The 18,981-nt window shown below is 36.0% G+C and overlaps 1 protein-coding gene across 2 annotated transcripts in view; it reads right to left on the bottom strand.

Annotated features, from left to right (window-relative positions):
• The window catches only part of LOC106178862 (dynein axonemal heavy chain 8), a 72,317-nt gene that overhangs the window by 34,020 nt on the left and 19,316 nt on the right, over positions 1-18,981 (bottom strand). The window contains exons 32-66 of one of the 2 annotated variants that reach the window (XM_087018687.1): positions 18,557-18,797; positions 18,133-18,332; positions 17,713-17,866; positions 17,184-17,347; positions 16,766-16,868; positions 16,507-16,611; positions 16,015-16,176; positions 15,371-15,595; positions 14,905-15,077; positions 14,368-14,546; positions 13,506-13,693; positions 13,169-13,255; positions 12,910-13,017; positions 12,553-12,687; positions 12,103-12,264; positions 11,455-11,701; positions 10,891-11,132; positions 10,436-10,576; positions 9,888-10,125; positions 8,671-8,813; positions 8,167-8,301; positions 5,913-6,035; positions 5,364-5,577; positions 5,007-5,113; positions 4,600-4,763; positions 4,066-4,258; positions 3,631-3,753; positions 3,333-3,463; positions 2,903-3,056; positions 2,361-2,525; positions 1,670-1,896; positions 1,323-1,441; positions 994-1,097; positions 575-751; positions 245-412 (exon numbers count right to left, since the gene is read on the bottom strand). In XM_087018687.1, coding sequence (XP_086874813.1) covers positions 245-412; positions 575-751; positions 994-1,097; positions 1,323-1,441; positions 1,670-1,896; positions 2,361-2,525; positions 2,903-3,056; positions 3,333-3,463; positions 3,631-3,753; positions 4,066-4,258; positions 4,600-4,763; positions 5,007-5,113; positions 5,364-5,577; positions 5,913-6,035; positions 8,167-8,301; positions 8,671-8,813; positions 9,888-10,125; positions 10,436-10,576; positions 10,891-11,132; positions 11,455-11,701; positions 12,103-12,264; positions 12,553-12,687; positions 12,910-13,017; positions 13,169-13,255; positions 13,506-13,693; positions 14,368-14,546; positions 14,905-15,077; positions 15,371-15,595; positions 16,015-16,176; positions 16,507-16,611; positions 16,766-16,868; positions 17,184-17,347; positions 17,713-17,866; positions 18,133-18,332; positions 18,557-18,797 — 5,701 coding nt within the window. Of the gene's footprint in view, positions 1-244; positions 413-574; positions 752-993; positions 1,101-1,322; positions 1,442-1,669; positions 1,897-2,360; positions 2,526-2,902; positions 3,057-3,332; positions 3,464-3,630; positions 3,754-4,065; positions 4,259-4,599; positions 4,764-5,006; positions 5,114-5,363; positions 5,578-5,912; positions 6,036-8,166; positions 8,302-8,670; positions 8,814-9,887; positions 10,126-10,435; positions 10,577-10,890; positions 11,133-11,454; positions 11,702-12,102; positions 12,265-12,552; positions 12,688-12,909; positions 13,018-13,168; positions 13,256-13,505; positions 13,694-14,367; positions 14,547-14,904; positions 15,078-15,370; positions 15,596-16,014; positions 16,177-16,506; positions 16,612-16,765; positions 16,869-17,183; positions 17,348-17,712; positions 17,867-18,132; positions 18,333-18,556; positions 18,798-18,981 lie in introns of both variants that reach the window. The other variant, XM_087018686.1, reaches the window with a different exon arrangement.

Raw genomic sequence — 18,981 nt, 5'->3', positions numbered from 1 at the left:
AAAGATTTTACTTACACAGCAGGAATGTACACATATCTGATACAGAATGTAATTTTATACATCATTTCAGTTAAACCTAACAGGTTTTTTACTCACTTTAAAATATTTTCACCTTTTATATGCTAATAATCAAGAACAAATTGGAAGGTATAAATTTCGTTGACAAAAACTGGAAAATAGAAACAGAAGCATTAACATGAATACACTGAATTCTATTTCAAACACTAACTATATGTTTCTTTACCTTCAATGACTCTCCCCAAGAAGGTTTTACACAAGGTCTTTCAGGGTCTTGTGTTACAGGGTCCACAGATTTTTGGAACAGAATCAACACGCAGTCCATAATTCTCATAATTAAGTGTGGTGGCTTGCCCAGCTTCCTTACAGTTGAAATATGAGCAGGTTTAATGGTCTGGAACAGAAATAGAATTATAATAATTGTGTGCAAACACATCAACTTTAACCACACATCATTCTGTGAGATTTTGATTTTCTAAAGCAAATCAGTTCAAAAAGATGAGTATAAGAACTCATTAAAGCACTGAAAATCAAAGTCCATCTCAGAAATCCCCACCTGAAGTGCAGATTCTGCCTCTTCCAGTGCAGGTCTTGCATCCTCCAGTTTAGCATGAGCAATGGCCTTCTCGTGGTTGATTTCATCTACAATTTTCTGAGCCTTATCTTTCACCTTCTGCACTGAAGCTTTCACCTTCTCTGCCTCCTGGGCACTGACTGTCACCTCAGCAAGCACCTGTAAAATACCCAACATCCATGGTCATTTCTTTGAAGATGACTCAGAAACAAAGTCATTTATAAAAGACTTAATATGATAATTGCCTGTTGTTACTGCAGAAATAAAACCACTTAAGTTTTATTGCCAAGTATGAGCACTCAGATATACATTCATAATTGTAAAACTTATTGCACAGATGATGCACTATTTACTGATGACTTTAACCATGCAGTTCAGTTCTTATAACTGAACATTGATACCTTGTCAGCTTTGACATTGGCCACAGCCAACTCTTTTTCCTTTTCCTTAAGGTCTTTGGACAGCTGGTCTACTGACTGGGTGGCCTCAATCAACTTGTTTAACCCTAGTATAAATGATATCACAAATGAACAAAATGACTTCTATCAAATGAAGAAAAATATCAATGTTAATTTGATACTAATGTTCTGAGGCACATATCAAAGTTCACATCAACAAATATTCCACTGGTATTAAAATCACTCAAATTTAACTTTGTTAGCATCTTCAGCATTAGGCACGGTGTTGCAGCAACAATTTCTCTGTTCTAGTACACCATACTGGCACCCACCAGTGGCCATTCTGTTGGCCAGTTCTCCAATGTGGTCATACTTCTCTGAGTAGATGGACTTGTACCCATCAATGAAGGACAGATAAGATTTGGGAGTCACGTGAGTCTGACGGCGATACCTTGAAATTACAAGTTTAAATGAAATCATCTGCCTTAAAAATTTGTAGTAATTTCATTTATTTGTCACAACACAATACTTCACCTTACTTATGTAACTCAAATTCTCTTACAGTGCTCTAAAGAAGGTAATTTATTTATGAGAATAAACTCATTGTCTTGTTGAAACCAACACACATCTCATATACAGTGTGTCTGTAGTAATCCAGATCAATATATCTAAAACACACCTCTGGAAGTACTCCACACAAGTGTTAGCCACATTATCATGGACAAACCCCATGGCCTCCACCAGGTGCTGCTTGGTGTCATCTGTGGTGACAATCTTGTAGTTGGACAGGAAGTGGTTGGAGACAGCTATTAGGGCATCCCGCGGCCAGCGACTGAACCAGTCCATGGTGCAGCCTGAGATCAGACCTGGGAACTTGAGAGAGCGGTTGCGGAACTTCTCCCCTACCTAGAACAAGCAGTTCAAAAAGTAGATACATGAAGTATCCTTATGATACATGTTTAAAGTATGGTAAAGACTTAATCTTTTCAGTGGGCAAAATGATCAAACTTTGAGACATAATTTTATAATCACAAAAATTACATTTCTATATGGCATTTGTGGAGCTTTTCTTCATAGAATAGAACTATAGAGTAGGCTGCTTTTTAATTTTATTGCTACGTACCAATCAGTAAGAATGTTCTAATTTTAAGAAAAATTATTACGTCTTCAAAAATACAGTTTTTTTTCAAATTAACAATTTCCCCTATTGAAAAGATTGAGTAATTACCGTACACACTTTTTAACAGTAACAAAAAAGGTTGTATTACTTTTGTTTCCCAGAACCAAATGACTGCCTTTATTAAGTGGTACCTAAAAAAGCTACATAGTCTATGAAATTGTTTGCTGACAACACATGATCATTCACTTACTGGTGAAAAACAAAGTACAACATGGAGATTATTTCTTGCTCTGGAGATGAAATAATCATATAAGTTTTCCTGAGTTGGAGGTCTCCGTGGGTGTTCTTTCTTCATTACTGGAATAAGCTCTTGGGTAATCTCATCCATCTCATCTCTAGCAAAGAGGTTGGAGACCTACAAAATAAATAAATTTATAAGTTCTTGCATTTTATGAAGAAGGTGCTGTTGTGACTTTATTGCCAATTTATAAGTTTGAGGAACACCTTCCATTATGATAAAATTTAGGGAATCAACTACAGATATGAACATTTTTTGAGAAAGTACAATAATAAAGCAAATGTAACAATCAATTTATAAAACTCTTTGCATCAACAAAATTATCCAACCTTTATAAAATGTTTCATAAATTAATTCTGTCAGCTTTATGTGCAATTAAAGAAAAAAAAAATAAGTTTTTTTCTTAGTTTTGGGAGATGCTGAAGAAAAGGCCTCTTCATGAAGTTAAAAAATATAGTTAGGTATATATAGTTAACATCCAGTTACAATCCTACCTCTCCTGAGCTCAACACATTATTCATGTACTCCAAGAAAGCCTCATCCTTTATCTCATTATCTGTGAATATAAATGTGATCCCATTTCCTTCAGCCCCAGCAACATTGTACAGGTATTTTAAGTCATCCATCAAGTTGCTCACATTGTATGTCCTGAAACATCAAAGACCAGGATAACAACACAGCTAATAACAATGTACATAACTAAGAGCAATCTAATAGTAATGTATAAGATAAATCTATTTAGTGATATATCAGATACATCTGATAATATTGGTCATTTCGTAGTCCTTGGGCACAGGCAAGCATTAAAAATTCTTAGACAATTTCTAAAATAATTAATTTTGATGCCAAAAAAATACACTTGCTACTTATTATGTGTGAATTACTCATAAGCAAAGGACAAGTTATGTTGATGATTCCACAAACCTTGTGAGAGTTATCTGGTAGATCTTGTACCCAGCAATAAATGAGGCCAGCCTTGTAAGGGACTGTTTTCCTGAGCCTCCTACTCCAACCAAGAGGGCATTACCACGAGGAGTACGGATAATACGGGAAATCTAAAACATGGAGATGCATTGTAGTTTTTCATTTTCTAAATATGAACATGTACCAGTTGATGCCATAATGGGAACTATTTGCATTAACTTTCCCTCAGTCTTAATTTCATATCTTTGTCTTCAAGGGAAGTACATAGGATGACAACCCTGTATTCTGATACACTTACCACAATCAAATGCACCATGGCATCCTGGAAGAACACCAAATCCATGTGGGCTCCTCGAATGGTCTCATTGTAGTTGGCAACAAAGAACTGGAGACGCTCCTTTAACTCTTCAAAGCTGGGGATCTAAGACAAAACCCTCTTTATTGAGTAAATATAGTCACAATTAAATAAAAGTAATTGATGTGATCACCACTGGAGGAAACTGTGGAGGCTAATGTAACAGTTAAAAATCTAATACCTGATACTTAAGACTACAGGTAATTCTGACACTAAAAAAAATAATAAATAAAATAAATAAATAAATAAAATGTCCTGAGTATCTAACAAAGAGCGAGCTATAACATGCATGTAAGGCAATACTTTCTTTTGAATGTAATCAAAATTCCTGCAAACAGTGCAGAATGAGAAATGTGTTTAATATTTTGCTTCACTGACTGGTTCATAAAGTTTAGGTGTCTCTATTTCAGCATCTTCTGGTTCTTCTCCAGTTGGTTCTGGGGCATCTCTCAGGAAGTCCACAAAGTAATGTGTCGCCTTCACCATCTCTGCGTATTCCTCACCCACATGTTCCTTGGCTACACGAATCACTGCTTCTTCAAACCACTTCTTGTCATCTTCATTGGTAAATCTAAAGGAAAACGCACAAACATTTACATAATGCTGAAGTTTTTAATTCTAAAAGTAAAACTGTCTTCACATCTATCACCTTTCAATCAGTATAGACTATTTAAATTAACTAAATTTTAGTAAAATTAAAAAAAATTGTTTCAATTACATGAAATGCTCATTACCCACCTTTCTAGGTAATCTGAATAAAAATGCCTGATCCTGTTAAGCAAAATTTCTAGATAAATTAATAGACTCTAAGCACTGCTTCAAGTACTAGTATATACCCCGCATATATGCAAAGACAGAAACAGAAAGGAAAATATCCTCAGAATTGACCCTATGACAAAATAGAACAGTCACCTGTCAGCTATCACCCTGTAACATTCATTTTTCCAGAGTGCCATGAGGACACTGGAGGAGGCACACTCATCTCCCTTTATGGTCAACAAGCCTTGCCAGATACGGGACAGATCACGCAGGTTGAAGATGTAGTGGAACTTGGCAGGTGTAGGCAGCATTTTCACCTAAAAATATCATTAAAAGGAAAAGTGTAGACTCTGACCCTAGATTATGGAAAGACCCCAGAAAATGGTACAAAAGTTTGCAATTTTACCCCCCAAGCATGCAGAGTGTAAACAATCTCTCTTAGTGTGTTAGTTTAAAGGTCTGCTTTAACTTGAACAATGTGTCAAATGTGCCATGCAGATCATGACATTTTAGTAAGACTATAAGCTTCTAACCAACTTATAAATTTCGTCTGCCCTCACCTTGGTTTGCTGCCATAATATTCTAGTGGCTGGCACCAGTTGTTTGATCAGTTCCACAACCTCTGGGCAAAACCTGGTGGAACAGAAGTAACCCTCACCAATGATACCTGGAACACGGCATGCCATATCATTATGTTATTATAACAATCCTGGTAACAGTAAAATAAATCAACTTACACAATTATTTTTCTGGTGCTTTTCTGAAGAGTTTCATTTTCAAAGGCACATACAACACAAACCATGCTCTCAATTTTAGAGCATCATTTATACATTCATTTCATAATGCTGTATTTAATGACCATCATTTCAAGCTTCTTACTGCATCAAATTGCACAGATCACTTGGGTCCTGACTTACCAAATATCTTATCAATAGAGTTATTTGATGGCAGTGTGCAGTTGAAGATAGAGAACTGTCTCTTTAGTCTCTGTGGTATATCATTTCTCCCTCCTCCTGGCTGGATCATGGCAGCAATGAACTGGACATCCACAATATGGGTGAAGTCTCCTGGTTTCTCCAGGCTGTACATACCATGCATCTCCATCATCTGACGCGTGATCTCGTTGGTCACCTGTTGTGTTACATTGATACTGGTTACTGACAATTGTTTAACTTTAACGTACATAACTTTCCTATTAATGTCCCTTAAATATATTTAGGCAGTGCAATCAATTAAATATGCTCTAGTCTTGAATATGTTTTTGTTTAAACATTGCAAAATCTTCTGAACTTTATGGGATTTTAGGCTTCAAAAAATATTATTTATTAATATTACTAAAATTTATCATCTTAAAGTTCACTTTTTAATATTCCAAGATATCAGCATATCAATGATGAAGATCTTAGAAAAGTCTTAAAGTACCAAATTCAATTTTAATAAAAAGCACACAAAAACCTGCCCCTCACCTGATCTCCCCACTCATTGATGATAGGCATATTGACATCATCTACAAACACTGTCATCTTCCTACCACCTGGGGGACCATAGGTACTGCCCATACGCTTGTCCACATAGCTCTCTATGGTCCTCTGTAAAATACATCAAGACAAACGAGGAAGAGAAAAGTCAGAAACAAAAAGAATATGAAAAGAAACGAGTTGAACGGAAATTCAGTGACAAATGAAGAGAATGTAGGCCATGGCTGACATACAACCCTGAGCTGAAAAAAATGTTCTGTTCCGAGTGCCAAGAGTATTACAGCAAGGGCTACCAGCAGCAGAAGTCAAAAGTCTTCATTGTGGGCTCTGACAATTTTTGTACGTCCACAGTGAATGACCACAAGTCTGCTAAGGGGCAAGTTAAGGCCCACAGTTTTTTCATGAACAAAAAGAAAACGTACAGAGAGAAAACCTGGTCACAGGCTGGGCAGACCCTGTTTAAACTTCAGACAGCAGAAAGAGATCGTCTAAGGGTAAACATTTCGTAATGCGCATGCCATTGCGAAACATAACAGGCCACCGACAGATTTCACCTGGCTTTGCAAGCTTGACATTGCTAAAAACTTGGACTTAGGGACAACACACATGAATAACAGGGCTGCTGCATCATTTGTAAACAGTATTGCACAAACGGAGCACGCATCAACTAGAAAATTGTTGAATGAATGCCCTTTTTTTTTTTCATTTTTGATGGATGGAAGCACAGACATTGCGGGCAATGAACAAGAAACTGTTTATATCAGGACTTGTTTTAAAAGAAATGTCTCTGAAAGGTTTTTGGATATAAGTTCATCCAAGTCTACAAAATCCCAAGACCTGTATGAACACTTGATTGAACAGAAGTACTTCAGAAGAATCAAACTGACAAAGGTAAATAAATAATTTAGTTTCAGTTTAAAGAAACATGATAACTTTTTTGTTGTTTATAAATTTTCTTTCATTCATATAAAGGGAATAAAGGACATCTTACTTTAATTTGCAAACAGAAGTAACCTTGTTAAAACTAAAGTTTCCCTTTATATTTGCAGACAAACTGGTCGGTGCTCGCTCTGGACTATCAACATTGTTGAAGGATAACATAAACAGTGAGATTGTAAATGTACATTGTTTGTGCCATCACCTAGAATTGGGATTCAGAGATGTGGTCAAGCCTCTCAAACTGTATGATAAATTGATGACCCTCCTCATTGGCTTGTATTACTTCTATATAATACAAAAACAAACAGGGGCTTAAAAGAGCTATTGAGGCAGTAAAGTCTGGTGTCTATCCTCCACAGGTGACAGGAACACGGTGGCTTCCACACTAATTTGAGAGGAATTCTTGCTCTTCTCAAGTCCTAAATTGCTCTTGAGGCACACCTTTCCACTGTTGGCCATGAAAACCCTAAGGCAGGAGGACTTCTGAAGTTGCTGATGGACAAGCAGCTCATGGCATTCATTGAAGTTGGTTTTTTATTCTTTAATATTTTTATCCAAAATTATAATTAATGTTTGGAGAAGTTAAAATATTGTATTCAAACTTTAATTTTTGAACCTTAATATAGCTTTCAGTCATTGCTATCATTGCCTGTATACCATTCATGTTTTTTGATAACTGATATTCGATTTCATACACTTAGACTATCATGCTGTTTAATTCAGGATGCACTTGAGCCTGCAGTGAAGCTGTCATTGCAACTGCAGAAACCTAGGGTCCTGTTAGATGACAGCCTTGTTTGGGTCGATTCTACAGTTGAGCTTTTAAGTGACAAAAAGGAAAGGTACTATATTTATATCTTATGAATATTTTTGTTTTTTACTTTTTTTTAGGTTTATGAAAATTTAGGAAATGGTAAAACTTAAATACACAGTTCATCTAAGATTTATTATGATATCAGATATACCAATTTCAGTTAAAGCACAATAGGTTTAAATTTATTAAACACAAAATGTCACATTTTCAGAAAAATTTCTCTTAATATTCAATCATGTTATTTGTTTTTTTTTTAGTCTACTTTGAATAGAATTTGTACCAATATTGTTAAATATTAGGACCAGTGCTGCTGTACAGCAAGTTATTGATACTGTGGTGTATGGTGGTGTTCAACTGTCAGGGCCAACTCCATCAACAGCATATAGGAACAAAATTTTGCAAAGGTTCTGTGATGCAATAAGGCAAAGATTTGACACAGAAGCAAATTATAATCAATTTGCTTTCCACTAAAAAGTTCCATGTCCTCACCTGGAACATCATAGGTGTTGAAGCTGATGAGAAGTTGAAGCTCTTGCTGAGGTGTTGGTCAGGATCATAGGTGGCCATATAACCCTGGATCATCACAGTCTTGGCTGTACCCTGCTCACCAATCAACAACACAGCCTACAAAAGGAAAAAAAAACATGTAAATAAATTGCTAATATATTTAGGAAATATACAGATTAAATGCGACTAATTTAATTCCCTGACATTAAGGAATAAACCAAATATTAAGTGTTGATCTGAAATAAATAATGTTATAATGGAAATGTAACTTATTTCATTACTTGAAATTAAGGAATAAAGGGAGTATTAAGCATTGGTCTGCAATAAATAATGTTTTAAGTGCCCAACAATGTTTTGGGCAAGTGTATCAGTTACAGGCTATTCCTGATGCACAGTTTGTACAATATTAGAAACCATCATAACAGCATTCAAATGCAGACTCTTTTCCTGAGCAAATATTCAAAAGGTGTAAGAACATGTACTCACTTTACTCTGCTTTGAAATAGTCTCTATCAGAAAGCTGGTCCTGACATTGTCTACATTGGGGACAAGGATGGAGGAGAATTCTGGCACAAACTCTGAGGAATACACATATTCCTCCACTCGCAGTAACCAGTGCTCCCATTCACCTAGAGTATGGATAGAAATATGTGTAGTAGATCCCAGGATTTAACATCTGGTGTTAATACTAACACTGTTTCATTTAACCACTAAATCAACATGCAGTCCATGCAAAAAAACAAGTATTAAATACAACTAGACTGCAACTGGCTAAAGCCAGTGGCAAAGGATTCCCCTGCAAAATAGGTGTTGAAATGCTCTTACAAGGTCATGTGAAGGTCATGGGGTAAATTTGACCCCATATTCTGAAAGAGCATGTGCGAATTAAGGGGGGGGTCAACAAAACATCACTTTTAGCCCACTTCAATATTTCTCCATGAAATAGCCGAATGACCTTGAAAATGAGGGTCAAGGTCAAATTTGACATTTGATTTGGGGGTTTTGGGTATATGTTTGGGGTAGTTTACTATAGCATGCTATGACCAAAAACCAGTGTTTCATGGAGAAATTGCCAAAGTCACGATTTCTGCAATGTCATAAATTTTTAAAAATCTATATTAAAAAAAGTAATTAGGCAGTCGCTACCAAAGTACGGCTAACCTTAGATAAATATATAGGGCATCATTTGCTACTATGATTGGGGCTCTGGGTCTTCCGGTTTTTGAGATCTCGGAAACAAACCTTTTTTGAGCCCGTTTGGCCATTAGCGACCTTGACCTTGACCTACTTGCATAAAAGTAGGTCATTATCTGTGGACTTGGCTCAGTATCATTTGCCATGAGCCCCTTAGCCACAGGGCTTATACTTTAGGTCTAATGGCAATTTCAAATTTTACAAAATTTGCCTTTAAAAGCTCCTGTGACCTTGAAAAGTAGGTCAAGGTCACTAAAACTGGGTCTATAGCATATTCTTACCATAGGCTACCTATATAAATTATTTCAGATTTTTTGCGAAAAAAAACGCGTCGAAAGAATAATAATAATAATAATAATAATACCAAAAACAATAGTATTCCCCTATGGGGAATCCTAATAACATATTTTTCAAGGTCCATGTATTACTTCTGACGGAGTTTTTTTTTTACCAGTACAAGCATTTTCCTCAAATGAGCTGTGTAACTAATTTTGACTGAAATCTCCTACCTGAAGCACTGACCACATATTCAAAGATGGTCTCTTCTCCTTTGACTGGTGGCAAGTCAAGGTGGCTTTCATGTGACTTTAAGAACTCTTCCATCTTGGCTCTGTCTTCCAGCTCCAGTAGAGCTCCAATGCTCCACATCAAGGCAAAGATGAAGATTCTCTCCAGGTGGTTGGCACTGTAGTGAGCCTTGTCATGGTCAATAGCATGTATGATCAGCCCCTCCAACAAGTCACAGGTCTACAGAGATGGTTGAGAGAGAAAAAGAGAATTAAGCTTTAAAAATTTAGTTAGTTAAAGGGGAAAAAAATGCAAAAGGAACCTTAAAAATAATTTTTGAAAGATAAAACTATACATAATTATATGTGTGCTGCATCAAGAAAAAAAGTGATCATCTTGCAGTTTTTTATCATGCCATATAATTACATTTTAAGATCTTCAGGTGAGTGATTTTACTTGTAAGTTTAACTAAGTATTTGAGTAACAGAAAAAGTGTGTTATTAAAAGTACCAACTTCACCATATAAATGATACACAGAGGAATCATTTACCTGTCTTATCTGGTTGCACTGCAAGACCTCCATCTTTGACTCTAAGCTGACTGAGGCATAGTTGTAGATGTCATCAAAGATCTTGTCAAACAGCCCTTGGAGAATGTCAGCTTCAGCAGGTATACGGTTGTTCAGCCAGCCCTTTGAAAAACAAAATAGATTTAATGATCATTATTCACATGAATGAAAAAGTCTGCCATAGTACTTTCATTATAAAAACACCAGGGACACAAAGAATATATTTATCTATTAATAAAAATATTTTTTCTGTTTTCCATCATTTTGCTTTCCATTAATGTGCTTATGTAAATAAAGCAAATTATAAGAATGGTTATATTCTGATTATCACCTCCCAAAGAATTCTACACTTACAAATCTATAAATTATGGAAGAAAAACATAACCAACCCCTTGCATACATCTGCCTTATATCAAAAGATCTAAGTAATAACATACCTGTAGTATTGGCCTCCAGTCAAGAGCAGATGAACTCATGTAGACCATACCATTCCTAGACACAGTGGCAGGGGAAGCATTGTCAATGTTGTGTACCTCAAATATAATCTTACAGGTGGGAGACATGGGAATCCTGTCACCATTGGCCAGAGTGAGAGTCTTGTTGTCATCCAGTACAGAGTTCAAGTTCTCAATCCATATAGCATCTACAGGGCCATCCAACACTATCCAAATGTGCTCCCCTGAAAGAGTTGACAAAAACAAATACATGAACAAATATATAAACAATCAAATTAATGAATGGATTAAAAAAATGAACAATAAAGACTCAAATGCAGGTATGCCTCTTCTTCAAATACGACCGTCTAAATTTATAGTCAAGGTAACAGTATTCAAACCATTGAGGTTCAGCCGAAAGAATTCACTATATTTTTCTAATATTGATAGAAAATATTTATTAATGTCCTTAATGTACACCTCTGCTGTTCACAAAATAGATGTCTCAAAATATTCCCCACAGTTAAATATTCCCAACGGACACATTCCAAATGTAAAAAGATATACCTTTCTTAGCCTTCAGACTCCTCCTCCACAAAGTAGAGAATATGCCATCAGTCCAGTCATTAGTAGCCACATCCAGTCTCCCAAACATCTGTGGAGCAGTGATGGCCTTAGGATTCATCCTCATCTCTCTGTGTGGGGCTCCACAGTCTGTCATTGCCTTCATTAACACATGGATACAGCAGCTTTTACCTGCTCCACTGGGACCTAGGGTCATCATACCATGACGCACATTCTGGGTCTCATACAGCTGGAAGTAGGTGATATAAATGTGTACATTTTTAGCACTTTCTCCAAAATGGGTGTTACATATTACATATTTTCAAATTGTCTTTTGTCCAGATCAACACCTCTAACCATCTTTGTCCAGTCATTATAATCCACAACGTTTGGTCTTGTGGTTGAGGGTTTTATCTTAATTTTTACCATTGTTTGTTGTAAACAAATAATGAAATTTTGTGTTGAACATCTATCAATACGCAACTAGGAGTTTCTAAAGAATGCTAAGCAAAAAAGAAGGAAAATAGTAGGCAGGAAGAAGCAGGGCCACTAGGAGAGGCATAAACTGAGATGTCACTTAAACTGCACTCTATGACTAACAGGTGAAATTCCCCTCTGTAATTACAGTGTTATGTGAGCCAGTTATCTCACCTGAACAAGCTTCAGATTCCACGATGGATGATTGACTAGTTTGACATCATTGACTTCCTTCTCAATGGCCACCTGTAGCTCTTCATAGGTGGCATTGTCCAGTTGGATCCCAGGGAACAAGTCTCCAATCAGGCTGAGGAACAGGGGCTCGTCTTCATCAACCTTGAAGATAGGATCAACAGTTAGGCTTCACCAGTGCCTTAATACAGAGAGTTTATAACTGAAAATAGCTGAGCATGTCCTCAAGCTTACAAGGGCATTAGTATATAGTCAACCAACTGGAATGGCTGCTAAAAGCTAAACCATTTCAACCAAATGGCTCCAACATCTTTTTAACACGGACACAAGAAATATCTCAATGGCCTACATTTTTCAAACACGGCCACTTTTTTTTTTCCAATTATCAAGTAGCTCAAAATATCTAATGAATTAAAGAGAAAACCGCCTTACTAGTTTAGACAAGTTCATGTCTCTCAACACCCTCATCACAATAGTGCTCTCTGTCTCTGTTGGCCTGGCTCTCTTTTGTGCTCCTAAAGTACGCAGCACAGACAGGATGTTCCTCAAGCCAAAATCATAATGAACCTGAAACAGAAAATATCACTATTAAATGTTAGAATCTATGAATAGATGCAGAATTACCCATGGTTGGAGGGCAGTGCATAACAAATGTATGCCTTGTTCTCAGAATAATTAATACCAGTAAATTTCATTTTATTTGACTTTCATTAAATTTTAGGCAGTTAAGTCTTGTTTATATATCAAAAAATGTTTCTTTTTTTATATAAAAAAGATGCAAACAAGTACCTGTTTTGAAAGTTGCTCTTCACAAAGTTTGTACAAGGTGTAAAACTTCTGGGCCAGGATAACATTTTCAATGAAACCACAAGAAGCTAACTTCACCCTCATAATGATCTACAAATATATGAAAACAATATACAGGGTCATTAATTTAAAGAAAAGGTGATTGTCAGATAATTTACAACTCTTAACTATAATTTGCATGGCATTAAATTACAAGAGAGCTACTTGAGGTATATTTCAAATAAACTAGAAGAACTCCTACCTGTCTGTCTGGTACCATCATAGCTACTGATCTGAACTGAATTTTCAAGTTTTCTGGAAGCTCTTGACGACCTGCATAACCTGGGTTCTGGAAAGGTAAACAGATTTTAATTATTGTTGACGCATTTTATCCCATAAATTTTAAATACAAATTGTGATTTAATCTGAATTTTGATTCCATGAATAATCCAATCAAGAGAGTTGAAAAATTCAATTTACAAAAAAATTCTAAGCAAGTTTATGAATTAGTCATTTGACATAGCATACTAGTTGTTGAACATTCATTCTGCAAACAAAACATCAAAGTTGTCAGGGTTACAAAAAACAACATATCAAACCATGGTGATGAAGAATCCAAACTCTGGGTTGAGATCCACAGTGTCTCCATCAGAGAAAATGAACTGCTTCTTCCTCTCTTTCCTGGCAGACAGGATGATGTGGATCTGTTGGGCAGCCACAGACAACACAGGCAGGTCAATACGGTTGAATTCATCAAAACAACCCCAGGAACCTGACTGAGCTAGACCTGGATTTGAATAAAAAATCTAAATGAAATAAAATAAATAAATAAATAAATAAATAGAAACTGCCCAACAGAAAGCAGGAAAGACTTAAACAAATATGAGTTTTGTAGCTCTCAAATAAAAGGCAAAATTAAAAGACTCCAAATATAAACCCTGACATTTTATTCTTACAACATTCCACTTAGGCTTCGTTCACATGGAAAGTCTATTTTCTAAAAATCTATTTTCTATTTGCGGTATCTTATGATCACGGTCTGTGCCCTGAATATCCCGTGGCGTAATTACTGGCAGCGCGAGCCAGTTACTTATACAAAGCTGTAATTAATTCTCGGCTGTGCTCGCATTCTATAAAATCTCATACTCCGTTGCCGCATCGCTGGCCATCGGATCATGACGGTTGCACTCGTATCTGTATAGCCGAGAATTAATTACAGCTTTGGGAGTAACTGGCTCGCGCTACCAGTAATTACACCGCGGGATATTCAGGGCACAGACCGTGACCACAAGATATGCCGCGAATAGAAAATAGATTTTTAGAAAATAGACTTTCCATGTGAACGAAGCCTTAGTCTCCTTCAAAAAGTCTATTGAAAATACTAAATGTGTTTTTCAACTGACAAATTAGCACATGCCTTTATTTAGCCACTTTGTTCTCAATCTCCAAATGCCTACCTACCTTTATAAATCCTTCCCAGTCCCCTGAAGTCCATCTGATCTGAGCAGTTGAAGACGACCACATACTTTCCCAGTGCCTTGCCCATGTCTTTGGTGGTTTCAGTCTTGCCTGTGCCAGCTGGTCCTGCAGGGGCTCCACCCATGGACATACCCAGGGCCTGAGCCAGGGTGATGTAACACCTGGGACATAGCAATGAGCATGTTATACTCATACACGTACCATGATTGTGTAAAATAATCAGGGTGATATAAAGAGCTTTTTGTTTATTTTGTTCATCTTATGAAATGAATTCTGTGCAAAAGCCCAATAATGAGGCCACACAAGTCTAAAACTATTCATGACATAATTCTCCCTTTTCTATAAAAAAATGAATTAATTAAAAAATAAAAAAATATATAAATAAAACAATAATACTAATAATAAGAAATGAATAAATCAGACATCTTAATTAAATCAGAAAACAATTGTGACCGTTCATAGCAAGTAATACAGACATCATCATTATCCATGTCCCTTAATATTTGGGAGTAGTCTTACCTGTCAGTGAGAGGTGTAATCACCAACCTATCAGTACATCCTAGAGACTCATTCTGGTAGATAAAGTCCACATCAGTCACAGATACAATACACTGATCTGTGTCTTCCTTGAAGTAAAACCTGGCTTGTTTCAGCCACTCAAAGTCTGCTGGGTTACGGATGTGCATTCTGGTCTAAAAAGAGATCGAGAAAAAGGGGTTCACTAGATTGTACAATGTATCCATGGTACTTAATGCTTGCAGGGTAACGGATTCCAGTGTATATTGAAATATTTTTTAAAAAGTGTTCCATTAACCAACCACAATTTGCTTAATAATTATATCAATAATTAATAATTAATTAATTTATATTCATGACTCTAAACATCTGTTCATAAGTACAAAGGGAACTACACAAAGGGATCTAAATCTTGAATAAAGATGTGATAATACACAGGATTATTTAGTCAGTATTAATATTTCCTCACCAAATCATCAAATATATCCCTCTGGTGTACATGGATGGTGACCAGAGTCTCAAACTTGACCCTCTCCACTTTGGTCAGTTCATGGGTGGTCTGCTCAATGAGTTTGTTCAGGATGTCTAGGAACTTCTGGTTAGTTATCCCCATGATGGTCTTGTCATGTCTGGCATTGGTGAGAGCCTCCTCCGCGTCCCTGGTCCACAACATCTGGATACCCAGCAGCCCAACCTACATAGTAGAACACACTGACAGTCATAATCAGAGTAATATATAAGTACAGTTCCTTGTGAACAAATATATATATATATATATATATATATATATATATATATATATATATATATATATATATATATATATATATATATGCTGACATGTGTGCTGGAGAGTATACATGTACACAGAACTGTAATCAACAGCTGAAATAAGCCCCCTCTGGCACAATACAATCTGTTAATAATTTTTCTAAATAATATAAATCTCAATTTACTTTTTATGACAAAATAATTTAATATAAAATATCTGACAGAATATCTGATAAAATATCATTTCCGAAAGTAGTTCATTATTATTATAGTATTACTTCAATCACTTGCAAATGACGTGCGTGCGTGTGTGTAAATAATTTAAACTTTCTTTTAAAATACCTGAGCAATGTAGTCATTGAGGAATTTGAGCATGTCAAATCCCGAGTCATTGATCACTCTGTCCGCCTCTCTGATGATAGCATGGAGAGACTTCTGTTGTTGAATAAGCAGCTCCATCAGCCACGTCTCCACATTACCCTTGGCCATCACCTCTGTCTCAAGCTACATGAAGAGAAAATTGAAAGTTGTAAAAGTTTAGGTAAAATGTTCACCTAGGTCTTAAATTTGAAAGAGTAATGTGTCAAATACAAGTTTGTCGTGTGATGTTGTGACATTGTCAAAGTTGTCTAAGATGACCTGTAACAACATATTATAATAACAGTGTAACCTGCTTTCCAAGATGCAGGTTTACTATTGCTTAAGATATAATCAGATAAAATCAAAACTAAAACAATGACCAACTTCTGTGTACCAAACCAAACTAAGACCTAAAACATTCATCGCATAAACATATCAGTAAGTCCCAACATTATTTCAGAATATCCTAGCTACCATAATTTTTTCTCCTTCTCTTGACACACAAGCCAATATCCTATCATAGTCTTTCTCATGGAATTCCACTTCATTCACATTTTCAAACACTCCCAGAAGATGAGCCTGGAAAAGCAAAGATATCATCTTAATATATACAAAATAAATTTAAAATAAAAGTCAATATGCATACCAAAACTGAGAAATGAGTGGAACCATGTTGGCCTCATGACATGTTTGTAGTTTTAAATCATTTCAGAGTATCAAACTGCCTACCCACCTGAATAGTATGTGAATCACTGGCCTGACCCAAGATTTCCAGTAAGGCTGGATCTGATACAAAGAAGAATCGAGGGAATAGCAGTCTCTTGCCTTCAAGATATCTGGAATTTGACACATACATATAGTAAAGATAATCATAGTGGTCAATAACCACTGGCACAGTGGAAAATATCATATTTCTACTTTTAGAATGGAAAACAATTTTTGTGAAGATTGAAATTTAAAAAGCAATGCTCATGTCAATTTCAATTTTTTCTACCAAAGTTTTGTTCAAATAAATGATAATTCAAGCTATTAGTTGATGAGTTATGTGTTGCTGATGCAAATTAAATTTAACAGTAAATAGCAAATCACAATAAAATGATTTAACTGTATGGGCTTGATTTGACATGTTTCAAAATTCCAATTGAACTTACCCAGTCAGTGACTTCTGACACAGCTCTAACTGCTCCAGTAAGTGAGGCAGTAGCTGGCCAAGTGTTTCATCTCCCACACAACACTGCACCACATTGGTAGTCTCATGGGCCCGCGTCATTATCTTCACCCAGGATTTGTCTATGTTTTGGAAACGTTTGGCTTCCTAAGCAAAATAAATGAATCATAACAAATTCTGTAGAGGCTTGCTTGCACTGAATGTTCTTAAAGAGTTTAATATTATTTTCAAAATAGAAAATATATCTTACTGGTATGCATAACATAATTGTACACCACAATTAAAACATATCAGTCATACTGTGCCTTACTACCATGGATCAAAATCATTACAACTTAAGAAGATGTACTGCCAAAAAAATTGGTATAAATTTAGAAACGAGTGCAGAATAATTCATCTTTCAGTGCTTATATTTCTTTGACAAAATCATCATTTTCACACATCGGTATAAATAAACCATTCACAAATTAAAAACTAAAATAGTTACAATAAATACTTTAAAATAAATATACCGTTGGCAACTGTTTAGCGATATCTCCTCCCACAAACACAGCTTCCAGGTAGACCCACAGGTTCTGTACAACCATCCAGTTCTCTATGATGTCTGTGGTGTTGGACAGTTTGGACACCCACTCCTGGATATCCTTCTTAAATGGAGCATTGTACCTGGGTAAAGATACGACATCAATATATAGGTTATAAAATACCATTCTTATAGTATTTAAATCAAACTCCAGCTAAAAGAATGAATACATTTTGTCAAGCATGATCTAAGCTATTCCAAAACAACTAGTTGAAATGGCAAACATGGAAAGACACTAAGGCTTACAGAAATCTAAATTTGATCAGGTAGCCTTGGAGCTGTTATCAACTTGCAACTTAACTTTAATTGTAGTCAATTCTATCAGTGTTTCACATCATACACAACCCACCTGTTACTCAGCAGTGAGCTCAACACCATCAAGCTGTCTTCCATCAGAGCCACAATCTCCTGAATCTCTCCACCCTTCAGTAGCAGCTCACCACGGTTCTTGAAGGGAGCAAAGCTCAACACCTGGTTGCTCCAGTCAGCCACCACCTGCTTCAGTTTGGCCTCTATGTCCTTCTCCTTCACTGCTGAGATACACACATCCTACAACACAGAGTACATATGATCAGAACTTAGGTAATGAATTGTGAGGACTTTCCAATCAATAATACTATAAAAATCAAATTGGAAGATGCAAAAACCTACTTTTAACATTACAAAATGGTGAAACTTCTGCTATACAGTTAATTTTTCACATAAAAAAACTGAATAAAAATAGATATTTTTCTCAGAATAATATCTATTTACAATAAGATAAAAAAACTCACCTCAATATCTTCTTTGCTCTCTAGCAGTGGTGCCTCCATGATATTTCTGAGAGCAAAGTTTTCATTCTCCAAGTCAAAGGTGTGTCCTGTCAGGTTAGCAATACGGTCCCAGTGCCTGTCCTTCATGGCTTTGTTAGCCATCATCTCCAGCAGTGGACAGGACTCACTGAAGTCATCTATCTTCTTCTTCAGGTCCAAGAAGGCCTGCCAGTCTTTCAGGGCTTTGGGAAGTTTGCGACACCTAAAAATTGAAAATAAAGTTGATGTACAACTGCCCTTTAATATAAATGTCCTAATTAACCTCACCATGCATGATAAAGGAAGAGGAAATGTACATATTGTATGTAATGTGACCATACCTCTTCAAAAACATGGACCATTTTTTCAACTAATAAACTACTTCATTAAAAAAAAAACTTGCATGT

This window comes from Lingula anatina, chromosome 7 (assembly GCF_051362555.1).
Source record: "Lingula anatina isolate TDL-2025a chromosome 7, LinAna3.0, whole genome shotgun sequence".
Classification (NCBI taxonomy): Eukaryota; Metazoa; Brachiopoda; class Lingulata; order Lingulida; family Lingulidae; genus Lingula; species Lingula anatina.
Note: the sequence above shows the minus strand (reverse complement) of the source record. Positions and strands in the feature narration are given on the sequence as shown.